The 21466-nt window shown below is 38.7% G+C and overlaps 1 protein-coding gene across 2 annotated transcripts; it reads left to right on the forward strand.

The window, feature by feature from the left end:
- The first annotated feature begins 340 nt into the window (after positions 1–340).
- Positions 341–18394, forward strand: il13ra2 (interleukin 13 receptor, alpha 2). 2 transcript variants are annotated; one of them, XM_031759968.2, is made up of 11 exons: positions 341–443; positions 9264–9366; positions 9578–9696; positions 9971–10122; positions 10925–11081; positions 11175–11295; positions 11961–12145; positions 12285–12436; positions 13758–13905; positions 16854–16977; positions 17062–18394. In XM_031759968.2, exons 3-11 carry the CDS (start codon positions 9606–9608, stop codon positions 17147–17149), a joined length of 1218 nt encoding a protein of 405 aa, XP_031615828.1. In that variant the 5' UTR covers positions 341–443; positions 9264–9366; positions 9578–9605; the 3' UTR covers positions 17150–18394. The 2 variants fall into 2 exon arrangements, with proteins under 2 accessions (XP_031615828.1, XP_031615830.1); XM_031759970.2 differs by lacking the exons at positions 341–443; positions 16854–16977; positions 17062–18394 and adding exons at positions 15229–15302; positions 15422–16150 and having other exon boundaries at positions 9074–9366.
- The last annotated feature ends 3072 nt before the right edge of the window (positions 18395–21466 follow it).

The raw sequence follows: 21466 nt of genomic DNA on the forward strand, positions 1-21466 counted from the left end.
TTTGATCAGTGGTTGTTGATCAGTGGTCATGAGAATTTGCATATTAATGATCAAGGAACTGACCTCACAGCCCATTGTTCATTCAGTGTGCTAGTTTCAGTTATCGTGCAACTGATTTTATGAGGTAGGGGAAATCTTTAGTCAGCTGAGACTGAAGAAGTCACTTGGATGAGTGATGCAATGTTTCTCGCACTGAAAACGCTACGTTCAGATGAAAAGAATCAACCTTTTGGTAATTATGCAATACTTTAAGGGCTGTGGGCCATACTGAACAAATCTAGACCAAGACCTTTGGCCGAGTAGTAAGCGTAAACACTGGGGCATAGGGTATTATGAGGTGATAAAGCTGGGACAGAACCCTTGAAGGATCCTAGGCTTCCAGGCGTTGGACCAAAACCTGGCAGCTGTGTTGAATTCAACATGTTGAATTGTTTTCGGTTCAGGTAGGTGAAAATGTTGTTAGAGTAAACAAGGTGTGGTGACACTATGTCTTTGGAAGAGAAACTGGATAGTATTTTTTGAGAATTCGCTAAGATAACAAAAAATGATTGCACAACCTTTGCTGTTGATTAGCAGAGTTTGTTTTATCATTTGCACAAGGAACGTTCAGTGGTAGAAAATGAAATGACTTCCAGTGAAGGTAGCATTAAAAATGAAAGCGACACCATGCCTGTGAATAATACTTTTAATGTAGAGCATGTATAAGGAAATAAAATTGGCACCAAATCCTTGGGGATATGAAACACATTCAAATGTTGATAAATAATTGGTGGCTGACACAGAGAGCTTACTAGTCAGCATATTTGACAGAGGTTTGCCAGATATCCCCATTCCAGTGTCTGTGTAACAGATTGCTCTGTTATCAGATAGGGCTGTTCGATATATATATCGGATGACGATATGAAAACGTCTATCGTTTCATTTTACGCTATCGTTTGTTTCGTGGTGTCGCAAAATCAGCTGTTTACGGGAATATTTTTTCCTCGTTTTGATGGTCACTGTATAACTTCCTGAAGATCTCTCTTTCTCTTGTATTTAATATAGCCACACTACAGACGGACACAGGCGATTGTTTTTATGCGTTGTCGTTAGCAACAACGACGGTAAAACCATCGCCTGGCTCCGCCATCCGCATGTTTATTTTCCACATAAACCTTTCACAATAAAGCTGAAGATCCTGTTGAGATTTTTCAAAATAAACTGAATCAAGTGAAATAGAATGCAGAGTGTTTACGCATGAGCAGAGGTGGGTCGAGTATCCAAAAATTGTACTCAAGTAAGAGTATCATTACTTTAAAATATTATTACTCAAGTAAAAGTAAAAAGTAGTCGTCAAAAAAGTTACTCGAGTAAGAGTAAAAAAGTACTTGGTGAAAAGGCTACTCAAGTAAGAGTATCTAGCGAGTAACTGTTTGAAATGTCCGATTTTATAAATAAATGCTATCAGACAATCAAAAATAAATAAATATACAAATTTTAGTATTTTCAAAAGGAATATATGTAAAAAGATCCACAAAATAAGGCACAACAATTCTAATTTCAAGATTTCAGTTTTTCACAACGTAAAGCTTTTTCAAGCAAAACCCACAGTGAATATATTCGCATTTACAGCAGCCTCAGAGAAAACATTAGAACGAGGCAACTTCAACATAACAGACTGCAGCTGATGCGCCAGAATGTCATACTAGGGCTGGTTCTTTTAAATACAAGGAGGGATTAAGTAAATCAGAAACAAATGACACAGAGATGCAACAGGTATAATCAGGAAAAGTTTATTCCCAAGGCGGACAGCAGGAATAAAAAAAACAAAAAAAACACATCTGTGCTAAAATTCCATAAGAATAGACATTCTAACAAAACTTATTCTGTATACTAAAATACCCTGAAGTATAGACAGTGGATTAACACAATGTAATATGTAAAATGTAAAAACTACACTCACAAATAAACACTGAAATCAGAGTAAAACTAATTATAAAAGACAAATACAAATTTCCACTATGTGGATGTACATATGTGTATGGCTCACTTTACCATAAATTGTTTCTTCAGTGAAATGGTGGTTCAGCTTCAGCTGAAAGATTAATTGCCTCTGTTTTCAGTTTTGTTCAAAAAGAATGACTTCATATAGGAAAAATATATATCACATATGCAGGACACCTTAAACTAGTTTTTAAATTAAGCAGCAAGGCAGAACAAAGTCGGGGCTGTATCAAGACACAGGGACTAAACCCCAATTCAACCAGACCCAGAACTGATCTGGAATTAAAACAGGACTACAACAGTTCAAAATCAGGACTACTTAGGACTTAACCAGGACAGAACTAGAACCAGAACTAGATGATAGTAGCACTAAAAACCATCATAGACCTGCACTACACTTATTTTTAATTCTACCAAAGTCCACTATTTAGATTCAGAAAAGTTTATATAATTATTTAGCCTTGTTGTGCAAACAAGCCTGCATAACTTAATAAATATAGAATTTGAAAAATAACAAACCTAAAAAGAAACACTAGGTACGAGATACATGAGTACCTGTGATACGGTGATACTTTTGGTAAACAACCATTTGACTAACATGTGTGTCTCACCTGCTCTTGTTCTCTCTCTCCCTCTTTGTGCTGACATTCATCAAATATACAGTGGAAACCAGATATTTATAAACTCTTCAGATAAAAACACAAACATTTTTAATTGTAACATCAAATCAGACAGCAGTTTGCTCTCAAGGTTCTTGCTGTGAAGCTGTGACCGTTTGGCAGTGAACAGGAGTCCTGCATGACTAAAAAGTCTCTCACAGGCTGCAGATGCAGGAAGAGCTGTATTGACTTTGATCGACAGCTTCTTGATCTGAGGAAAGCCAGGCAATAGATCCACACCTCCAGTGAATGGACATGAAAGTTACCTCTCCAGTTCCTCTGCTTCTGGCTTTCCTGACCCCATGGATCCATCATCTTCGCCGGTTAGGCTGCTGTTTGTGCTGGTCTCATCCAGCTCTGTGTCTAGGTGATGTCTGATGAAGTGGAGACCTGTTGAAAGATGTAAGGTTTTCAAAAGAATTCGGTCTGGTCATTATAGTGCTGTATACACTGCCAAGCTGCAGATGTTTGTTTGGAGCTAGCCTCCAAAAGCTGCCCATACACTGTGCGATTTTTGGCCCATTTTGAGACGATTTCTCAATCGCGCAACAGTTTTGGGGATCGGTCGTGTTTTGCCTTAATCGTGTGTGCATCGTGTAGTATACATGGGGTAACGAAAAGCAGTTAACACCTCACGACCAGCTCCCAATCATCAATCGTATGGTCGCATGATAATCAAACCAGTTTGAAATCCTGTCGCCTCTCACACTGCGCACGCACAAACACAGAAATGAAAGAGAAAAGGTGGAGCAGCACGGCAGTGCAGCGTGTGATCTGGACACAAGAGATGGAGGCACAACTTGTAGGAAGAGGCAAGCTCATCCGAGTACGTAAGCGTAGAGCTGCCACCCAGGCAAATGAAAAATAGAGCTTTATCACGTTATAACGTAAAAAGTTTATTGTTCTAACAATATACCTTTCACGTTTGAACAATATAATATTTATATTGTACGAACGTGATAATTATGTATATTGTAATAACGTGATATTATATTGTACAAACATTAAAAGTATATTGTTAGAACAATAAACCTTTCACGTTATAACGTGACATAGCTCTATTTTTCTTTTGCCTGGGTGGCAGCTCTACGCTTCCGTATATTTTCAATGTGGCCTCACAAAATTATCACGACTACAACAACCATGAAAAGAGTTGGATGGACATTGCTGCTCAATCAAAGCTGTCTGGTCAATGTTTTTCATTAGTAATTTAGCAGAGTTGGTGGTGTGTGTGTCTGTGTGAGTGAAAGACAGAGAGGGAGAGCGAGGGACAGATTTTGTATGTTAAGCTTCATGTTACGGACGCACAGTTTGAGCACTCAGGTCGCATCAGAGCATCAGGCCGTATAGTGTGAGACCCTGCATCGTGACCTATGAACTTCTAACCCCTGCGATGTAATTGTACAGTTTGAGCAGGAGCGGAATAACGCGACTGAAAAAAATCGCACAGTGTTTGCCCAGCTTAATGCAGACTCTTTAAACTAAACAAGCTGCTGTTTCACATAATAAACCCTGTCAGCCGCAGTATTGCCTTCTGTTTTAACAGTTAAAGCAGTAGAGACGAGCTGTTTGCATGTGCGTTTAACTCCAGCGTCATTAACCAGGCTAGCTGTTAGCTTATAGCTCACGCTAGCTAACCAGCGAGCAGTTAAAAGGACAGCTGAAGCTGCACAAAACACCCACAAACTTATCTCACTACAACGTAGCGCCGGAAATATGACTCGCAGCTCGAGCTCGACACAGCTGCTGTAACATAAGACCGACATCCAGCTAACCACAGCTAAAAAGATATTTAGAGAAAACTTACCGTTTCATCAGGTTACGAGTTGAGTTGTTTCACACTGAAAAGTTGGTTTGTTTTGGCTCTCACTGAAGACACCGACACTGCAGACATAGCTGTTCTTTTGTGCTGTTCTTTTGTGCTGCTTTTAAGCGAAACATTCTTTGTATGTGAGGCCAAAGATGTTCGTCCTCTTCAGCTCTAGCGTAGACTCTGCCATCACATTTCTTCTTTCCGTGTGTCGCTACTTTGAAACGCTTGGGCCGCTCTGCCCGCCACGGTTTCAAACTGGTCATGTGACTGTATGGCCACGTCTCATTGGTAAAAAAGTTACCGGAAACTCCACTGACGGCATGTTATCTAATGTGTTAAACTATTTTTTTTAAAAAGTAACGAGTCGAATTTTGCAAATGTAGCGGAGTAAAAGTACCGTTTCTTCTTCATAAATGTACTCAAGTAAAAGTAAAAAGTATCGTGCAAAAAAGGTACTTAAAAAGTACATTTTTTTCAAAAACTTACTCAAGTAAATGTAACGGAGTAAATGTAGCTCGTTACTACCCACCTCTGCGCATGAGAAGCTAAAAAGAGCCGTCAGGTGCTAAAAAAAAAAAAAAAAAAAAAAAGGTAAATGGCCTGTATTTGTATAGCGCTTTACTAGTCCCTAAGGACCCCAAAGCGCTTTACACATTCAGTCATCCGCCCATTCACACACACATTCACACACTGGTGATGGCAAGCTACATTGTAACCACAGCCGACCTGGGGCGCATAGAACAGCTTAGAACAGGCTTTTCCCCGCAGCACGCCGTGTAATAAATATTCACAAAGAAAACTGAGGCCGTTTCAACTTATGTAACACTCGACTCCAGGTACACAACACCCAGCTGAAAACACTTCATGCAAGTCGAGTTGCCCGAGATTCACAGAATTTACAGAAAATGTAAAATTTTTGTTATTATATATTCGTTGTCAGGATGATGAATGCCTTATATCGGGATATGAGATTTTGGTCATATCGCACAGCCCTATTATCAGATGTGTTAAGGTCTGAGCTATAGGGTATATTGCACATTTTCAGTTCAGGGCCTGGATTTATGAAGCGATCAAAATGTTCAAATAAAAATCATGAATTATGGTAAATGGATGTTTTTAATAGTGTATGTTCCCTTTTAGAGTTTCTGCCACCACCACTATTATCACCACCCCTATGGAAAAATACCACCCGCCCCAAAAAACAAACAAAAACAAAACAAATACCGCCCCCCACCCCATGTTCATATACCTGCATACGGACATCAAGTCAAATGATTTGTGTTAAAATAGTTGGCCACAAGCAGTGATGCCAATTATTTTGAAGTTGAGTAGAATTTGTTGTAATGTTCTAACATGACAGATACCAATAAATGAAAGTGGGTGAGGTGCTTTTAGGCAGTTCTTCACACTTGCCAAGTTGGGAAATAACGCAATACCTTGTCTTCTGTCAAGTCTTTACCTTCAGGCATTTTTCCATTTCAAGGCAATTTCCCTGACATAAAGAGCAAATAAATAGTTCATGTATACAAATAAAGAACCTGTGAGATTAAATCCCTTCTGAAAGATGCAATAGCACCTCGGATGCATCTTGATTGTTCTCAGATTCATTCATTAATGACAGTAAATATAGCTTCACTGACAGCTGAAGGTTGCAGTCATTGTGTGGGTGTGTTTGTGTATGTAAGGGGGTGGTGGAGGTAGTGGTGTGGAGTTCACAGTTACATGTGAATTATACTTATGTGTCAGATCTGTGTCATAACTTATGCAGTAATCACAACCCCATTTTAACCCTACGGCGAAAAATTCTATGCAACCTGAGCTATCGTTAAACTGAACTACACAGCTGACTCATACAACGACTCTAATGGCATGGATCTCATGGTTGTGAAGAATTTGGACCCAAAATGCAGACTCCATACAGGTTTAAATAGGCAAAACCCAAGCCTTTATTTACATGAGTCCAGGCGGTGAAAGAAACCAGAAAACATATAAGGAGCCCACTCTGGCAGACAAGCAAGACAAGCAGTACATAACAAAGAACAAGGAAAACGGAGGGCTTAAATACACATGAGGTAATCAGGGAACGAGACACAGCTGCTGAAAACAAGGCGCAGGTGAACAGAATCAACTGACGATCAAGAGGGGAAGCAAAAATGAACATGATGCACATGAGATGAGAGACTGTCAAAATAAAACAGGGAGCCAAAACATTGAGACAGACACTACAAACTTGACTGTCCCCCCCCCACACACTCACACATGCACAGCACAGACAGACCAAAGTAAACACAAAGACAAAACTGACTAAACATGGGTGACATAACAGAAGCACAGCCTAGGCACAGGGAAGTGAAAACTACAACAAAATCAATGAAGAGAAGGCAATGTATATATATATCCACAAATTTACATGAAAAAAACAAGGAACTGTATCACTTTTTTGAATTTTTGAAGTGTTTCACTACTATTGTAGTATTAAAGGAGTTTTTTTAGTTTCTTTACAGTACGCAGTAACTTCAAGACCCAGTTTATCTGTTATGTCGCAGTGTAGTTTGGTGGCTTACTTGCTAATGCTCCCACTTTTCACACTCATCTGTGTATGTACATTGTGATGATCTGACAGCAGGATCACAAGAGGAAGACCACAGAGAAGCTCATGGATATCGTGAAAGAGGACATGCAGATTAGTGACAGAAGACAACCAAAATATACAATGAGATGGAGACAGATGTTCTACTTTGGTAGACTGTAGAAGAAGAAGAAGCAATATTAATTAGTCATAAAAGTTTTTTCCACGATGTGCATGCACAACAAGAGAAAGAAGGCGCTCTTCTCAGCTTGCCCAGCTCTAGCCTTTGTCAAGATGGCAGAAACTATAGATTTCAATGCCCTATGATCGAGCTAGCTTTTAAAGACAGTTGCAAATATGGCCACAAGTTGGCGATAATTAATAGGATGGCTGAAAACAATGAACATAATATCTTTGACAGACCTTCCTAGAGTCTCCAGATTGGAGCGCAGTCAAATCCATCTAGTAGCAGTTTCCAGTCTAGAGCCTAGCCAGCCACACCAAATATCAGGCCCTAATTCAAGGCCCAGACAGTTAATATCAGCCTTTAGCATGGAGTATAGCCACCAACAGCTAGCAACACATTTCTATTCTGATCCCCAAGGAGAAGAACTCCTCATCCATCAGCCAGTTTCACCAGATTAGCCTGTTGAACGTAGAACGAAAGATCTTTTTCAGTGTCTTGGCCCAAACACTATCTACTTTCCTGCAAAGAAACAACTATGCTGATACATCAGTGCATAAGGCTGGTATCTGGGGCTTCTCGGGATATCTGGAGCATGCCAGTGTCTTCTGGCACCAGGTTTAAACTGCCAAGAAAGGCAACTGGAACAAATATGGCATAACATGGCTAATGACCTCAGGCAGATTAACACCACTGCACTCCCAGGGAAACTGAAGCTCTGGTGCTTCCAGTTTGGGTTACTACCCAAACTACTGTGGCCGCTGATGATGTACGAGGTCTTGCTTAATCTTGCTTAATCATGCAAATTGACTGGAGAGGCTAGTGAGCACTACATGAGGAACTGGCTTGGACTTTCGAAATGCCTTAACAGCGTTGGACTCTAAAGCGACGGGATACTGTCATTGCCTATCCCTAGCCTGGTAGAAGAGTTTAAATGTGCAAAAGTGAGGCTGGAGACGTCACTCAGGGACTCCCGAGACCCCATAGTGAGAGGCGCTGCTCCCACCCTAGCAACGGGGAGGAAGTGGATCCCAGTCACAGCTACAGGCCAGATCTGCTCTTCTCCATCGTGATGTGGTGGGTCATGTCCAACAGGGCAGAGGAGGATTTGATCTTGGAGCAGTAACACATCTCTGGCAGCAGGCATCTGTAACCGGACGTTGAAAAATGGTGGTGGAGGAGGTGCGTCGACGGGAGGAAGCAGCCAGACGTGCTAGAGCTGTTTTATTGTAAATTGCATACAGGTACTTTTGGCTGCTTCTTTAATTCTCCCTGGTCATGATCCACATGTTTTAAACTGGTATAGATTTTACTTCCATCCCCTTCTTGAGCCAACTCCCCCCCAAACTCTTCCATTTTTCCAGCAGTATTAGGCTTGCTTGGCTTCTGTTACCTCCCAGAAATTGAAAATATAGAATAAAACAAACAAACAAACAAACAAAATAGAAACCAATGGTCAAAAGACAGAAGATGTTTATGATGAAATACTATTAAAAGTTCGGTGTATTATTATTAGTGCTTAGTTTGTTACTTTATCATTTTAAAAAATACATTAAATATTAAAGACCACTTTTACAAAGTAGTACTTTGTAAAAACTTGGTGAGGTGATCAGGATACCTCTGTGTGTAAAGTGATTTTTGTGGGAAAAAAACCCTCTATGTATGTTATGTCTTTCTTTTCTGTATTGCACTTTGTAGACGGTCCCTGGACACTCGTCTCACATCCAAGTGCTCACAGAGAGCAGTCATTGTTAGCCCAGGTTGGAAAAGGAATCGCTTTAATTAAAGTAAACTTTGACATGTAAAGTGAAGCCATATGGATCCTTGGGTTTTATTCTCTCTTCTTTTAATCTTTAATCCTTTCTTTTAATCCTTTTAATCTCTATCAAAATGATACATACAGGTTCAATCTAATCGTTTTGCAGACTCCTCCCTGTCTGTATTTACTTCGCACTTCCACTGAAGAGAATATTCATTTTGATATTATTACTCACAGTAATTCGCTGCTGTTTGTTATTCAATGGTTTCCTCACTTGTAGTCCTAAACTCTTCTAGTGGGGAGGCTACAAATGCATCAGTCCACCCACGCTGTGCCAGTCTGCTGCGCTCTGCCCGAACCTGCTGCAGCAGGAAAACAGCGCTCTTAGCCAACGATCGCGTAAGTATTAATCTGGACATTTTACCGTTTTATTATGTTTGGCACTGTTTGATTTAACCTATAAACCTATAGATATATGTTTGTGGTTTTTTTTAACTTTCATTCATGACATTAAAAAAAATTAATTAAACCATTTGTGAAGCGAGATCACTTCTCAGAATTCTTTTTGTATTTTTTTTTTTAATCGTAATTAATTTTTTATTTTCTTTAGCCTTGAATATACACTTGATAAACTACTGATGGCGAGAAAATCCAGGCTGACTTACACAGCTACACTGATGCTGCTTTTAATAACCTGGAAGGAGAGCACGTATTGCAATGGGCTTACAGGTTCGTCCCAGACGTTTTTCATGTACTTAGACTTTGCTTGACAGAAAACTGAAAAACTGAAGCTTCTCCTTTAATATGAAATGTTTTAAATATGGCCCTCTGCCACTGGAGTTCTGAGGAAAGAGCATATCCTGCAATATGATGCAGAAGGAGATTTTTTTTTTAACATTTGGCAGCAGTTTGTTGAGATATTCCACTGGATGCTGTTGATATAAAATAGGCTTCTTTTTTTTTTTATAAACACAAACTCTATAAATATTTGTTTCCTTTGCAGTGAGTCCTCCAGAGAACCTTGTAATAACAGACCCCGGGCATCTTGGACAATTGGAGATTTCATGGAATCCCCCAGACAGCTTGTCTAACATGACAGAGTGCTCAGTACGATATCAGCTGGAGTACTACAACACCTACCGGGACAGCTGGGCTGTAAGTGCTTAGTCTTTTTTTTTTTTTTTTTTTTTTTTTTTTTTTTTAGATCTTACACGGAAGCACATAACCTGCCTGAACTCCTCCCAGAACGATTTTCTCAGGAACATGACCTGCTCTGGTAATGGGCCAATTTAATAGCCGTAATTACAAGCAATAAAATGTTTACTTGAAATGATATCTTATGCGACTTTACAGTATAAAAGCACCTCAGCAGGACTGTAACTCTGCAGAGATCACAAACTACAGTCTCTTAAAGCTGTTTCATCATGATGGGATTTGTGTCTCTGTAATTTTGTGGGGATTTCTCAAATAAACTTAATTGCACTTCCACATAATTTTGCCTAAGCATCTATGTCTAAATAAGATAAAACCAGAACATAGTCTTGATACTTTTTCCAAATAATGTGGGCGGGTGACGCTGTTAGTTACATCTCGTAACAATTAGTATGACGCCTTGATCATTATCTTACAATGACTGAAAGAACGAGCTTATCTGCACCTATCATGATAACTGTGCCTGATAATTGAGCGTGTCTAGACAACTATACAAAGCTCTTTTATATCTTTTAAACAGTTCATGTAAAATATGAAACAGCAGATATAATGTGACTTATTGAAAATTGATACATAAGTTGTTGTTGTCGTTGTTTATTTATTTATTTTTTTTACACAAGCCTCAGTATTAGAGTAAAAGTTTTGTGGGAGAAAACTCTGTCTACACATCTTTGTTAAATGAAAGGAGAAAAAATCAGCAGATCAGGAAACTTTTGCATGTAGTAACTCATTTGTGCTTTTGTAGAGCATCAGGACAAGTAAAAGGACCTACACTGCTCAGTTTGACCTGATGAAAGATGTTAGAGTGAGAGTCTACACCTTGCTGAGTGGGACCTGCACCAACGATACTATGATCAAGAGCACAGATTACACTGAAGTCATCCAGAAAGCTCCCAGCACAGGTCAGCCTTCCAAGGCTTATAAGATTTGTGATTACAGAAAAGGGGTATTAGTAAGATCATAGCTAATTTGATCCTTTCTTTTTTCATGTATAGGTGTTGTGGGTACTGAAGTCCTGGATTTTAAATGTGTGTTCCACAACATGGAGTACACAGAGTGCCAGTGGAGAAGAAGTGAAAAGATACCAGACAACTCCCAGCAAAAGCTATATTTCTGGTATGTCTGGCATGTCAGAGCTTTGTTGGCTCATGATGTGGTCCATAACAAACTATTCCACTATCATTTGGAAGAAATAATGACATAATCAGCTTGTTTAATTTTTTCCTAAGACACATCTGTCCACTTTTTCTAATATTTGATGAGATTTCTATTCACCAGTTAGCTAGATATGAAAAAAGGCAGTAAATCAAAAAACGGTGTAATAACGGTGTAATAACTAAATGTGCTTCTTTTCATAACGTAAGCTGTTTTCATCAGTGTTTGATTCTTAATGAGGCTTATGTTTATAAAAGAACACCGCAAAACAAAGAGGCACTCCTGTTAATTTCCTCCGGAGAATAAAAGGAGAAAACAATCCAGTTGTCTTCTTCCGCTGATGAGCGGAAGAAAACTGAGCAACACTTTTATGTGCATAGTGTTTAATGAGAATAAATCTTGTTAAGGCACGTACCCACGCAATTATCTGGAAACTGCAACGGAAACTTTTAAGAACACTTCACGCTGAAATGCATCAGCGGATCTTTTACTTTTTATTTTCTTAGTGGGAAGAATTTCCTCAGTATTGAGTTACTCGTGTCTTGTACCGATTAAGATTTGATGTTGTCACATTATGTAAAGCAGGATGTGGATGCGGAAGCTTATCTGATCTGTTTGTTCTGCAGGCACAAAGAACTTGGACAGACTGAGGAATGCCCAAAGTACAACACATTAGGCGGTGTCAGGATAGGGTGCACATTCGCAGATGTACCCCTTCCTGTATTCACTGATATTAACTTCTGTTTAAATGGAAGTTCTCCTGAGGGGCCACTAAAACCAACGTTTGCCTCCCTGCAAATCCAGAACCATGGTAAATACAATTCCTACTCACGTTTTGACTCAACGCTTGCTCAACTTTGATTTGACCGAGATCCGCAACATCGGTATACCCCCTTGCATGCTATCACAATCACTAATTTTTTTCCTGTTTTCTTGATGCATTTATGCAGTGAAGTGTGCAGCCACAAAAAAACTGCATCTGCAAACAGGTCCTGACAAGTTAGAACTACACTGGGAACATCCTGACGGAAAGGTTCCTGGCCACTGTCTAGAATACGAGGTGGAACACAATCAAGAAGGACCTGATGGAAAAGAATCATCGGTATGGTTTATACAACATGTGCTTTGGTATTAATATTTTTTTTAAACTCTAAGGCAAATCTGTATCACAAGAGCATCCCTTTCTCTCCCAGAAACCTTGCTGTGCAAAGAGTCTTTAGATTTTATTTGACTGGGTTTGTGGGGATGTAAAAGTGGGGAACGCACAAAACAAGTAAACTCAGGCTTTGAGATTGTTCTTCTCACTTTGTCTTTATTTCTAGAAATGCTCCAATCATTTCTGTGCAAAAGCTTAATTGCATTAATATTTATTTAGATTTGAGTCTTCTTTAACTGAAAACACAAATCTCAAGTCATAAGTCATTCACTGTGCTTGACAGTACGGTCATCTGTCTGTAGCTATTAGCACATTCCTGATGTTTTGAATGACTCGGCAGGTCATGGTACTTCATTCGTACTCACCTGAATCTGATTGGTGTCACACTTGACTTTAACACAATAATAGAGCAAAACCACTAAAATACCTCAAGATCAATGGTATTAACACGGCAACCTAGACAAAACATAAAGGTTGGAGAATATTTTATTTTGGACATTTTTTCTTTGTTGAACTTCTAGACATTCCACTTTACAGCTGTATAAAAAATAAACTAACTTGTTTGTTTTAGCTGTGCACGCTTTATTAAACACGCAAACATAACTGTTTTTCTTCAATGTTAAATCATTTTTTTCTGTTTCATTCATCAAATACCTTTTTACAGAAAGGAGTGCCTTAACATTACTTCAGGCACTGTGGCTTTGGACAGCTAATAACAAAGCTGCTAACGATTTGACTTTTGTTTGCTATGCAATTATTTTTTTTAATCTCACAGTAAAAGGTCAAGAAGAAAATGATGGATGGATGTGTTTTAAAGTAAATAGAACACAATAAAAAAATAAGTAAAAACTCACATTTTAAAACAAATCCTCATGACCATGACTATGTGGAGATTAATGAGGTTACAATGGGAATTTAAGTGTGCCATAAAGTACAAAATAAAATAGAGTTACGAGTCTTTGAGACGCAGCTGAAAGCTGTCTGCTTGACAAAGCAATGTAGCCTTAATTGGTCAGATGCCCAGTGCTTAAGCTTGGGTATGAGCCCAGAACTCTGCATTAAAGCCCCAGTACTTACAAGAAGTGTAAATCTGGTTTTCCAGATCAAAAACAGCTGCTTAACACTGTTAGACAGCAAAGTGGTGAGTGAGTTAAACTGTCATAAAACCAAAATGAAGATGAAGAAACTCATCAAAACTTAAGTACTTTTTGGGGTCTGTTAACTCTGTTGTTGTAGTAATTATTTACTTAATCTTCTTCATTGACAGACAGAATCGCTGACAGGAGGGCGGACAAGCCTGACTTTGTCCATCGACATCAACAAGACCCACTGCTTCAGGGTCCGGTCTAAGGTGCATAAGTACTGTGCGAGCACGAGCTACTGGAGTGACTGGAGCCATCCAGTATGCCAACCAGGTAAGAATGTTTCGCACAAAAACGTCTTATTTTTTGGCTCTCTGGAGTACTGGATGTTTTTAGGTTTTCATTTAAAAATCATATCATTTCTTCTTTTGACACAAAAAAGCCTTTATTTTTTGATGAGTTTGTAACTGATATTGGCAAATGGCACTCTTGATTTCGTAATGCAGTAGGAATATTTGTTTAGTCTTGATGACAATTCTATGAAAGACTGTTCCAAAGAGATAAAGGTAAGGTTTTTGAGTGCTGTATCAGTGGGATAAAAAATCCCAAACAAATACAAACAAACCAACAACCCCCCCAATAAACAAAACAAAAGCCAAAAGCCTGGAACTGCCTGTTTTGGAAAAAAATAAATACATTTATACTAAAAAACAAAAGATTGGGCGCCAGTTTGGCTTGGTGCATTGAGCCACACGGCTGACAGCGGGTTCGGGTCCAACCCACTGCCCTTTGCAGCATGTCTTTCCCCTTCTCTCCCTGCTTTCCTGTCCTTTCTTCACCGAGTCTGTCAAATACAGCTGAAAAAAGCCAATTTTTGCTGTTTACTAGCAAAATATTGCAAAGGGAATATCGGAAACAGCTAGGCTCTCTCTTGACTTTTGTGAAATATTAATCAAAGCTGCCTTTAACTAGAAGAGAGACTGTATGTAAAATTAGCAAATAAAGTACAGTACAGTATGTAAAATCATGGATTTCTACTGAATCGAAAAGGTGAAGGTCTGTACTTGTCATAAGGTGGCACATATGTTAATTTTGAGCGGTATATTTTACAGCCAGAGAAGCTCAACTTGTTAGGGAGATTCAGAGCGTGTGACTCACATTCAGCTACTTCTGAGAGGTAGAATAAAACACAATGTGATATACTTTCATCTATGGTAGAAGACAGGTTTGGTTTTCTTTAACACTTTGGTTAACCGTTCCAAAAAGAAAGCATCCTTACCTTGTCTCTGTTATAAACTTCGGTACCCAAAGCACTTTCTCGCTACAAGCCCCTAAACAAATGTTTACACTCCAACAACTGCACCAGGGGTGATTTGGGGTCCAGTATCTTGCCCAGGAAGACTTCAACATGCGAAATAGGAGAGCCAGTCATTAAACCACTAACCTGCTAATAAGAAGACGACACACTTTACTTCCTGAGCCACAGCTACTACATGATGTTGGATAACACAGAGTGACTAGTTGACTGATTCAGCATTAAGGCTTTAAATTCCTGAGTGTTACTTTTCATCTCATATTCCTGAGTGATCTGTTCAAAGTGTGTTTCCTGTGAGTAAAGGATTTTCAAACTAAGCTGTAAAGCATTTCTTTTGTTAGCAACAAGTCCTGCTAAGCCCTCAAAGTAGTCTCGTTGATTTCAAGCTGGAAGATCCTGACACCATCAAGAAATAGTAAGTTTTAAGATTATCTCAATCAAGCATGCAATACATTTCAATTTATGTCAATACAACCAATGAAGCGAAATATGCATAATCATTTTCTGATTTCTTCTTTTTCTTGCTTTTTGTAGTCACCGATGTTGCCACGATTGGAAAGTCCCCTGAAGGAAAAGCTGAAGGATCATTTTCATCCAGGCTCTGCACAATATTTTATAACATGTTGGACAAATTAATGTTGCAAAAGTATTCATTCAATGTCCAAAGTCCAAAACACAACAAAAGAACATCTCCAGTTGAATCCAATGAAAGACGAAATATTAGGATTTATGTAGATTGTTGTGTTAATTGACTGTGTAATTCTTTTTTGCTGTTGTTACATCATACTGCCATTAAAACAGCAGACTGAGTAAGACACCTGAGAAAAAAAAATGTCTGAAAATCATATTATGTATCCACACTTTATTTTCGTGTCTACCTCTTTTGGTTATGGAGACATTTCAGCCTTTCTTGGTACTTTGAATGTAATGATTGACATCTCAACATAGCAACGGGTTGTAAATAAAATGCAGCTTGTAAGATGTAATATTTTTCTACATCTGAAAGGCACTTTAAGGCCAGTGGTATACAGTGTGGAGGATCAGTTGTGTCCCAAACTTTTTGTTGTGGCTTATAAAGTAAATGGTCGCTAAACCATGCCTAGTTCATTTATCATAAAATGGACCTTCCCTTGTCCTGTTTTAAATCATTTCAACTGCTACCTAGAAACATCTGTTCAGACTATGATTGTAAGCATTAGTATGCAGGATATGATTGTATTTTTGGCCTATGAAGTTTCACAGAATAAAATTTTTTATTGGTGTGCTCGTGTGAGAGTCTTTCATTGAGATCCGGTTGGTTGGTTTAGACCAGGGGTGGGCAACTCCAGGCCTCGAGGGTCCTGCAGGTTTTAGCTATCGCCCTGTGTCAACACACCTGAGTCAACACACCTGAGTCAACACACCTGAGTCAAATGATGAGTTCATTGGCAGGCCTCTGGAGAACTTCAAGACATGTTGAGGAGGTCATTTAGCCATTTAAATCCACTGTGTTGGATCAAGGACACATGTAAAACCTGCAGGACACTGGCCCTCGAGACCTGGAGTTGGTTTAGACAGAGACTCACAAAGACATCAGACTTTCTAGTATAGTGCTATTACTACTACTCTTATTGTACTACTACAACAACTTCTGATAATTATGCTTTTCAACAGGAAAGTCAATTTATTTCCCGCTAATCCAATCACGGGTAGGCAGGAGGTGGGGCTAAAGCCTATCCCAAGTCTCATAGGCCACCAGTCCATTACAGGAAGCAACAAGAAATTTAAAATTTGGACAATGCATGGAGAAAGTGTTCTGTCTGCAAAATATGCAAATACAGATCTTATATATTGGACAGTTTGTTCATGCTGATTCATAATTATACAGATTTTAGTTGACCTCACTTTATAGCATTTTGTTGATGCGTTTTGTCGAAGCTGAGCAGCTGTTCTCTAACCTGATTTTACTTTTGTGTGCTTATTATAGAGCAGAAAGACGTGACACCTGAACCAGATGCCATATGGGATGCCATACCTGTCTACATTTACATCGCTGTTGCCATTATTGCCATGCTAGTGCTGTCTCTGTGCGTGTGGGCAATGTTCAAACTGTAAGTATATTCACACCCATTACAAAATGTGCCAACATGCAGATAAAAAGCGATCAGAGCACTAAGCTGTCCTTTGGATCTTAGGAAGAAACCAGTGCAAGAGAAAAAAGCGGAGTCCCTGCTTACATCCCTGTTTGCCAGACGTCCCCTTCTTGGTCCCACAGAAGCCTAAAAAGGCAAGAAAAGCTGTACCTTCCTCCGACGCAAAGAGGACCTCATATAAATATTTTACTGTTGCACTCCTCCTCAGTCATTGTTTAGGTTCTGTAGTTTCAAAAGGCACAATGAAGCTCTCAAAGATGGCATAGCATGCAGACAGTGAGATTGTAATCACATATTTCAGAAGATATTACATTTAGACTGAAGGTTATAGTTTGCCTGTGTTTGTATTATATCTATCGTATACAGAACCACATATTATTCTAATATACTATATTTTTTGTATTTACCTTTCTATACAAATGTTTTAAGTGTCATGAAAGATTTGAACTGTCCTGTTAACTGGACTGTTACACTGTACCAGAAAGTATCCTATCATTGTTTACTTTTTAGCTATGACACTTGCATATTTGTTAAGCGAGGAGAACTTCCTTTGGGATGACATTTTTTTTTTATGTTTTACTACTTGGCTGATTTCTTTACTGGTTCATTTCACATGGATTTGTATTGATGTTGTGGAGAAATAACGTTTTTAATGAAAGCTGTTTGTTGTTTACCTCATGCCTCAATTCTTGCCAGTCAGCTCACACAATAAAGACTGTGTTTGTTTTTGTGTAAAGTGCAAAATATGTGTTTCATAAATGTTAAATGGATTTCAACAAAGGCATTGCTAAACACTTGGAGTCAAGGAACTTTGCTGACACCTAAGGATGAATTAAATGGAGAAATTGAACCAGTTAGTTGTTTCAAATGCCACATGTCTTTGCCAGTTTTAATTTTCCCCCCCGTTTTTGGAGGTTTGAACTGTATCCAAACAAACCTGCAAAACAATGTTACTACATCTATTTCTGTGCAACTCTTGCCAAACACCATTTATTGTATTAAATGATAGAGTTGATCCAATTTTTTTGACCTTGAAAGTGCTTTTTGGCTGCCATCATTTTGGCGGCCATGCATTTATTCCTAATAAATAATGAATGTATGATTTTATAAATTAATGGATCACGTATATCTTTGGGGTTGGTGGGTTTTAGAAAGCAATAGAACATTTATTACTATAAAATTAGGCTGTCAGGTTGGTGTTGAGTGTGAACTCTTACCAGCTTTTATAACTGCTGTTAAAGCATATTTTATGGAATAATAGTGCTTGTAGTGAATGTATTTTATGCTCTTATTTGGGTTTGATGTATTTCATTATTTGACTGGGTTCATTTGCGATGTGCTTAATTATAATTAAAATAAAGAATGATGTTCAAGATCTCTTCGTTACATCTTTGCATTAAGAAATATAAACTAAAAAAAGAGAAAAGGGATTTTCTGTTTTAACAGAATGTAAGTTTGTAGGAAGCAAACACATACTCCATTTTTTTGCATTAGCAAAGATTACTTTGGCTCACAGGAGAACGCTTTATTGTCTCGCTATGTGCCTTATCGCAAATAAGTGTGAGACGTGGTTTTGCAGAGAAGCTACATAGTTTATTAATGAATACTGAGTGAGTATAGTAACGCAGCCAAGGAGTTATGAGTTATTCAGGACAAGGGTGAGGCTTCAGCTGAAACTGATAACATCGGCTCAACATTCTGAACCTCACTCAACTTATCATGCCCTCCCAGCAACGCCAAAGAAAAAACAGGCATTCAGGTAGAACAATAAAATACTGTATGAACATTAATGCCCTAAAATGTCTGTGAGTCACTAAAAATATAGATAACCTTGTCTTTCCATCATCTGTGTCATCATGCATTCTTGTATATTCATTCATTCATTTTTTAACTGCTTATCATGGGGGATAGGTGGTGGTAATGGTGGTGGTGGTGATAGTGGTAGCGGTTAATGGATCCTGTCCCAGCTGAGTCGAGGCGCGGTACATGCTGGAAGTTTTAATTTATCCAACAGAAATTATAATGCTAATAAACAATGTGCAGTGTACTTTCTAAGCCAACCTCAGTAAAGCCAACAACATACCACTCTTGTAATATAAGTTATGAATGTGTTAATTTTTTCATCATGTATCCATCACAGTTGTATCTGGAAAACAAAATAGGATATGGGCAATAGGATGTAAGGTGGGTAAAATCTCCTGAGGGACCTGATGGACAAGAATCATCGGTATAGTTTATACAACATGTACTTTGTTATTTTTATTTTAAACTCCAAGGCAAATCTATATCAGAAGAGCATTTTCCCCCCAGCAAGCTTGTTGTGCAAAGAGTCTTTAGATTTGGTTTGAGTGGGTTTGTGTGGATGTAAAAGTGGGAAAAACACTGCAGAAAAATAAATAACCACACGCTTCTAACTTTACCTCTATGTCTAGAAATGCTTGAATCATTTCTGTGCAAAAGGTATTTATTTGGATTTGATTATTTTTTAACTGAAAACACAAATCTCAGGTCATAAGTCATTCACTGTGCTTGACAGTACTGTCATCTGTCTGTAGCTATTAGGACATTCCTGATGTTTTAAATGACTTGGCAGGTCATGGTACTTCATTTCCACTCAGCTGAATCTGATTTGGCGTCCCCATTTTAACACATCAAATAGAGCAAAACTACTAAAATACCTCAAGATGACTGGTATTAACACGGCAACCTAGACAAAACATAAAGGCGAGGGAATATTTTATTTCTGACATTTTACTTCCAGATGCTCCACTTTACGGCTGTATAAAAAATAACTTGTTTGTTTTAGCTGTGCATGCACATAAAGTGCGTATGCACATAAAGCATATGCGTATGCATGAGGACTGCCTGGCCTGCTCAGACTGCCTATACTCCCTCGGCTCCCACATTGTGTTTTGATCTTTTGTTTGTTTTCATTTTCCTGTTTGTTCATGCTCCAATCTGATTTAATTTTATTTTTTTACCCATCCAAACAAAAAAGAGCCTGGAGACTGGAGCCTATCCCAGTTGGGAAACCGACTGGTCTACTGGAAGCTTTTGTTTAGTCAACAGAAATTATGATAGTGATCATGATGACTGTGAAAATTATTGCTGCAAGTTGTCTAAACCACTTCTGCAGTGTAGTTGGTAAGTGAACCTCAGCAAACTCAATATTGTACCACTTTTGTAATATTTATATTTTGTAATATGAAAGTGCTGATATAATTTTATCATCATATAATTTCATGTTTATCACAGTTATATTTGTTTTATACTGATAAAATGTTGTATGTGGGTGGTAATTTCTCAGTAAGTAAGTAAAGATTATTTATATGGCACTTTCAAGAACAAAAGTCAGAAAGTGTTTCACAATGGAAACAAAATCAAAACCAAAATCTTGGGAGGCAATATCTCAGAAGCTTAATCTCCTTTTTCTTTAACCTGGACCAAGATACAACCAACAAGTACTGATCAGATGATTTCAGAGACATAGTGATTACGAATCGATATAGTAGTTTACTAATATAGGGAAACAGCTGACCTTGATTAGCCTTAAAAATGATCACCGAAATCTTAAATTGAACACTGAACTTTATGGAGAGGCAGTGTCAGTTCAATTCATATTGTGGCAAATCACAACAACAGTCACCTCAAGGTGCTTTATATTGTAAAGAAACCCTACAATAATACAAAGAAAACCCCAACAGTCCATGACCCCCTATGAGCAAGGACTTAGCGACAGAGAGAAGGAAGAACTCACTTTTAGCAGGAAGAAACCTGTCATGTGGGACCTTTCAGAAGACTGAAAGGTCCCACATGACAGAAGACAAAAGAATGAAAAAATTTAAATAATGAAGGTGCGATGAAATGACAGCATGTATTATGTTATGACCCAAGATCATGTGGGTCATATGTGTGTGTGTGTGGTTGTGTGACTCCTCCCACCAGAGGATGGCTACGGGTTTTTCTCTCTTCTCTCTCAGGTGTGGAGATGGGTGTGTCTTAATGGAGACCAGTGCTTGCTGAGTGGTTGGATTGAATCCATTCCTGTTCCAGGATCAATCAGTACTTAACCACCAGATGAGAGCCACCTGGCCCCTCTCTCATGGCCTCCACCCCCCAACAGCCCGTGTTGTGATTGTTACTCTGAGTGTCTCTGACACAAGATAAGGACACCTAAACTGTGAAACACTGGATCTGGGAGAGCCGAAGGGAGGGTGACTCAGCATCCTGGCAATGAACGTGAGTAGAAAGCAACAATATATACACAAAAAGGTGATTAGTGAAGTGGATACAGCTGGGAACACAATAGGGACAAATCAGGAATAACACTTAACATAATGCAATGAGATGAAAGACTCACAATAAAACAATGGGCGACAGAACACTGAAACCATGACTAAGACACACCAACTTGACTCAGACAAAAGGTCATAAATACAAGACTGAC

Source organism: Oreochromis aureus, linkage group 10 (assembly GCF_013358895.1).
Source record: "Oreochromis aureus strain Israel breed Guangdong linkage group 10, ZZ_aureus, whole genome shotgun sequence".
Classification (NCBI taxonomy): domain Eukaryota; kingdom Metazoa; phylum Chordata; class Actinopteri; order Cichliformes; family Cichlidae; genus Oreochromis; species Oreochromis aureus.

Coding starts and splice junctions, on each gene's coding strand:
- il13ra2 (XM_031759968.2), top strand. CDS start 9,606: ATGGCGAGAAAATCCAGGCTGACTTACACAGCTACACTGATGCTGCTT. Junction 11,082..11,174: donor CCAGAAAGCTCCCAGCACAG/GTCAGCCTTCCA, acceptor TTTCATGTATAG/GTGTTGTGGGTACTGAAGTC. Junction 13,906..16,853: donor CCATCCAGTATGCCAACCAG/GTAAGAATGTTT, acceptor TGCTTATTATAG/AGCAGAAAGACGTGACACCT.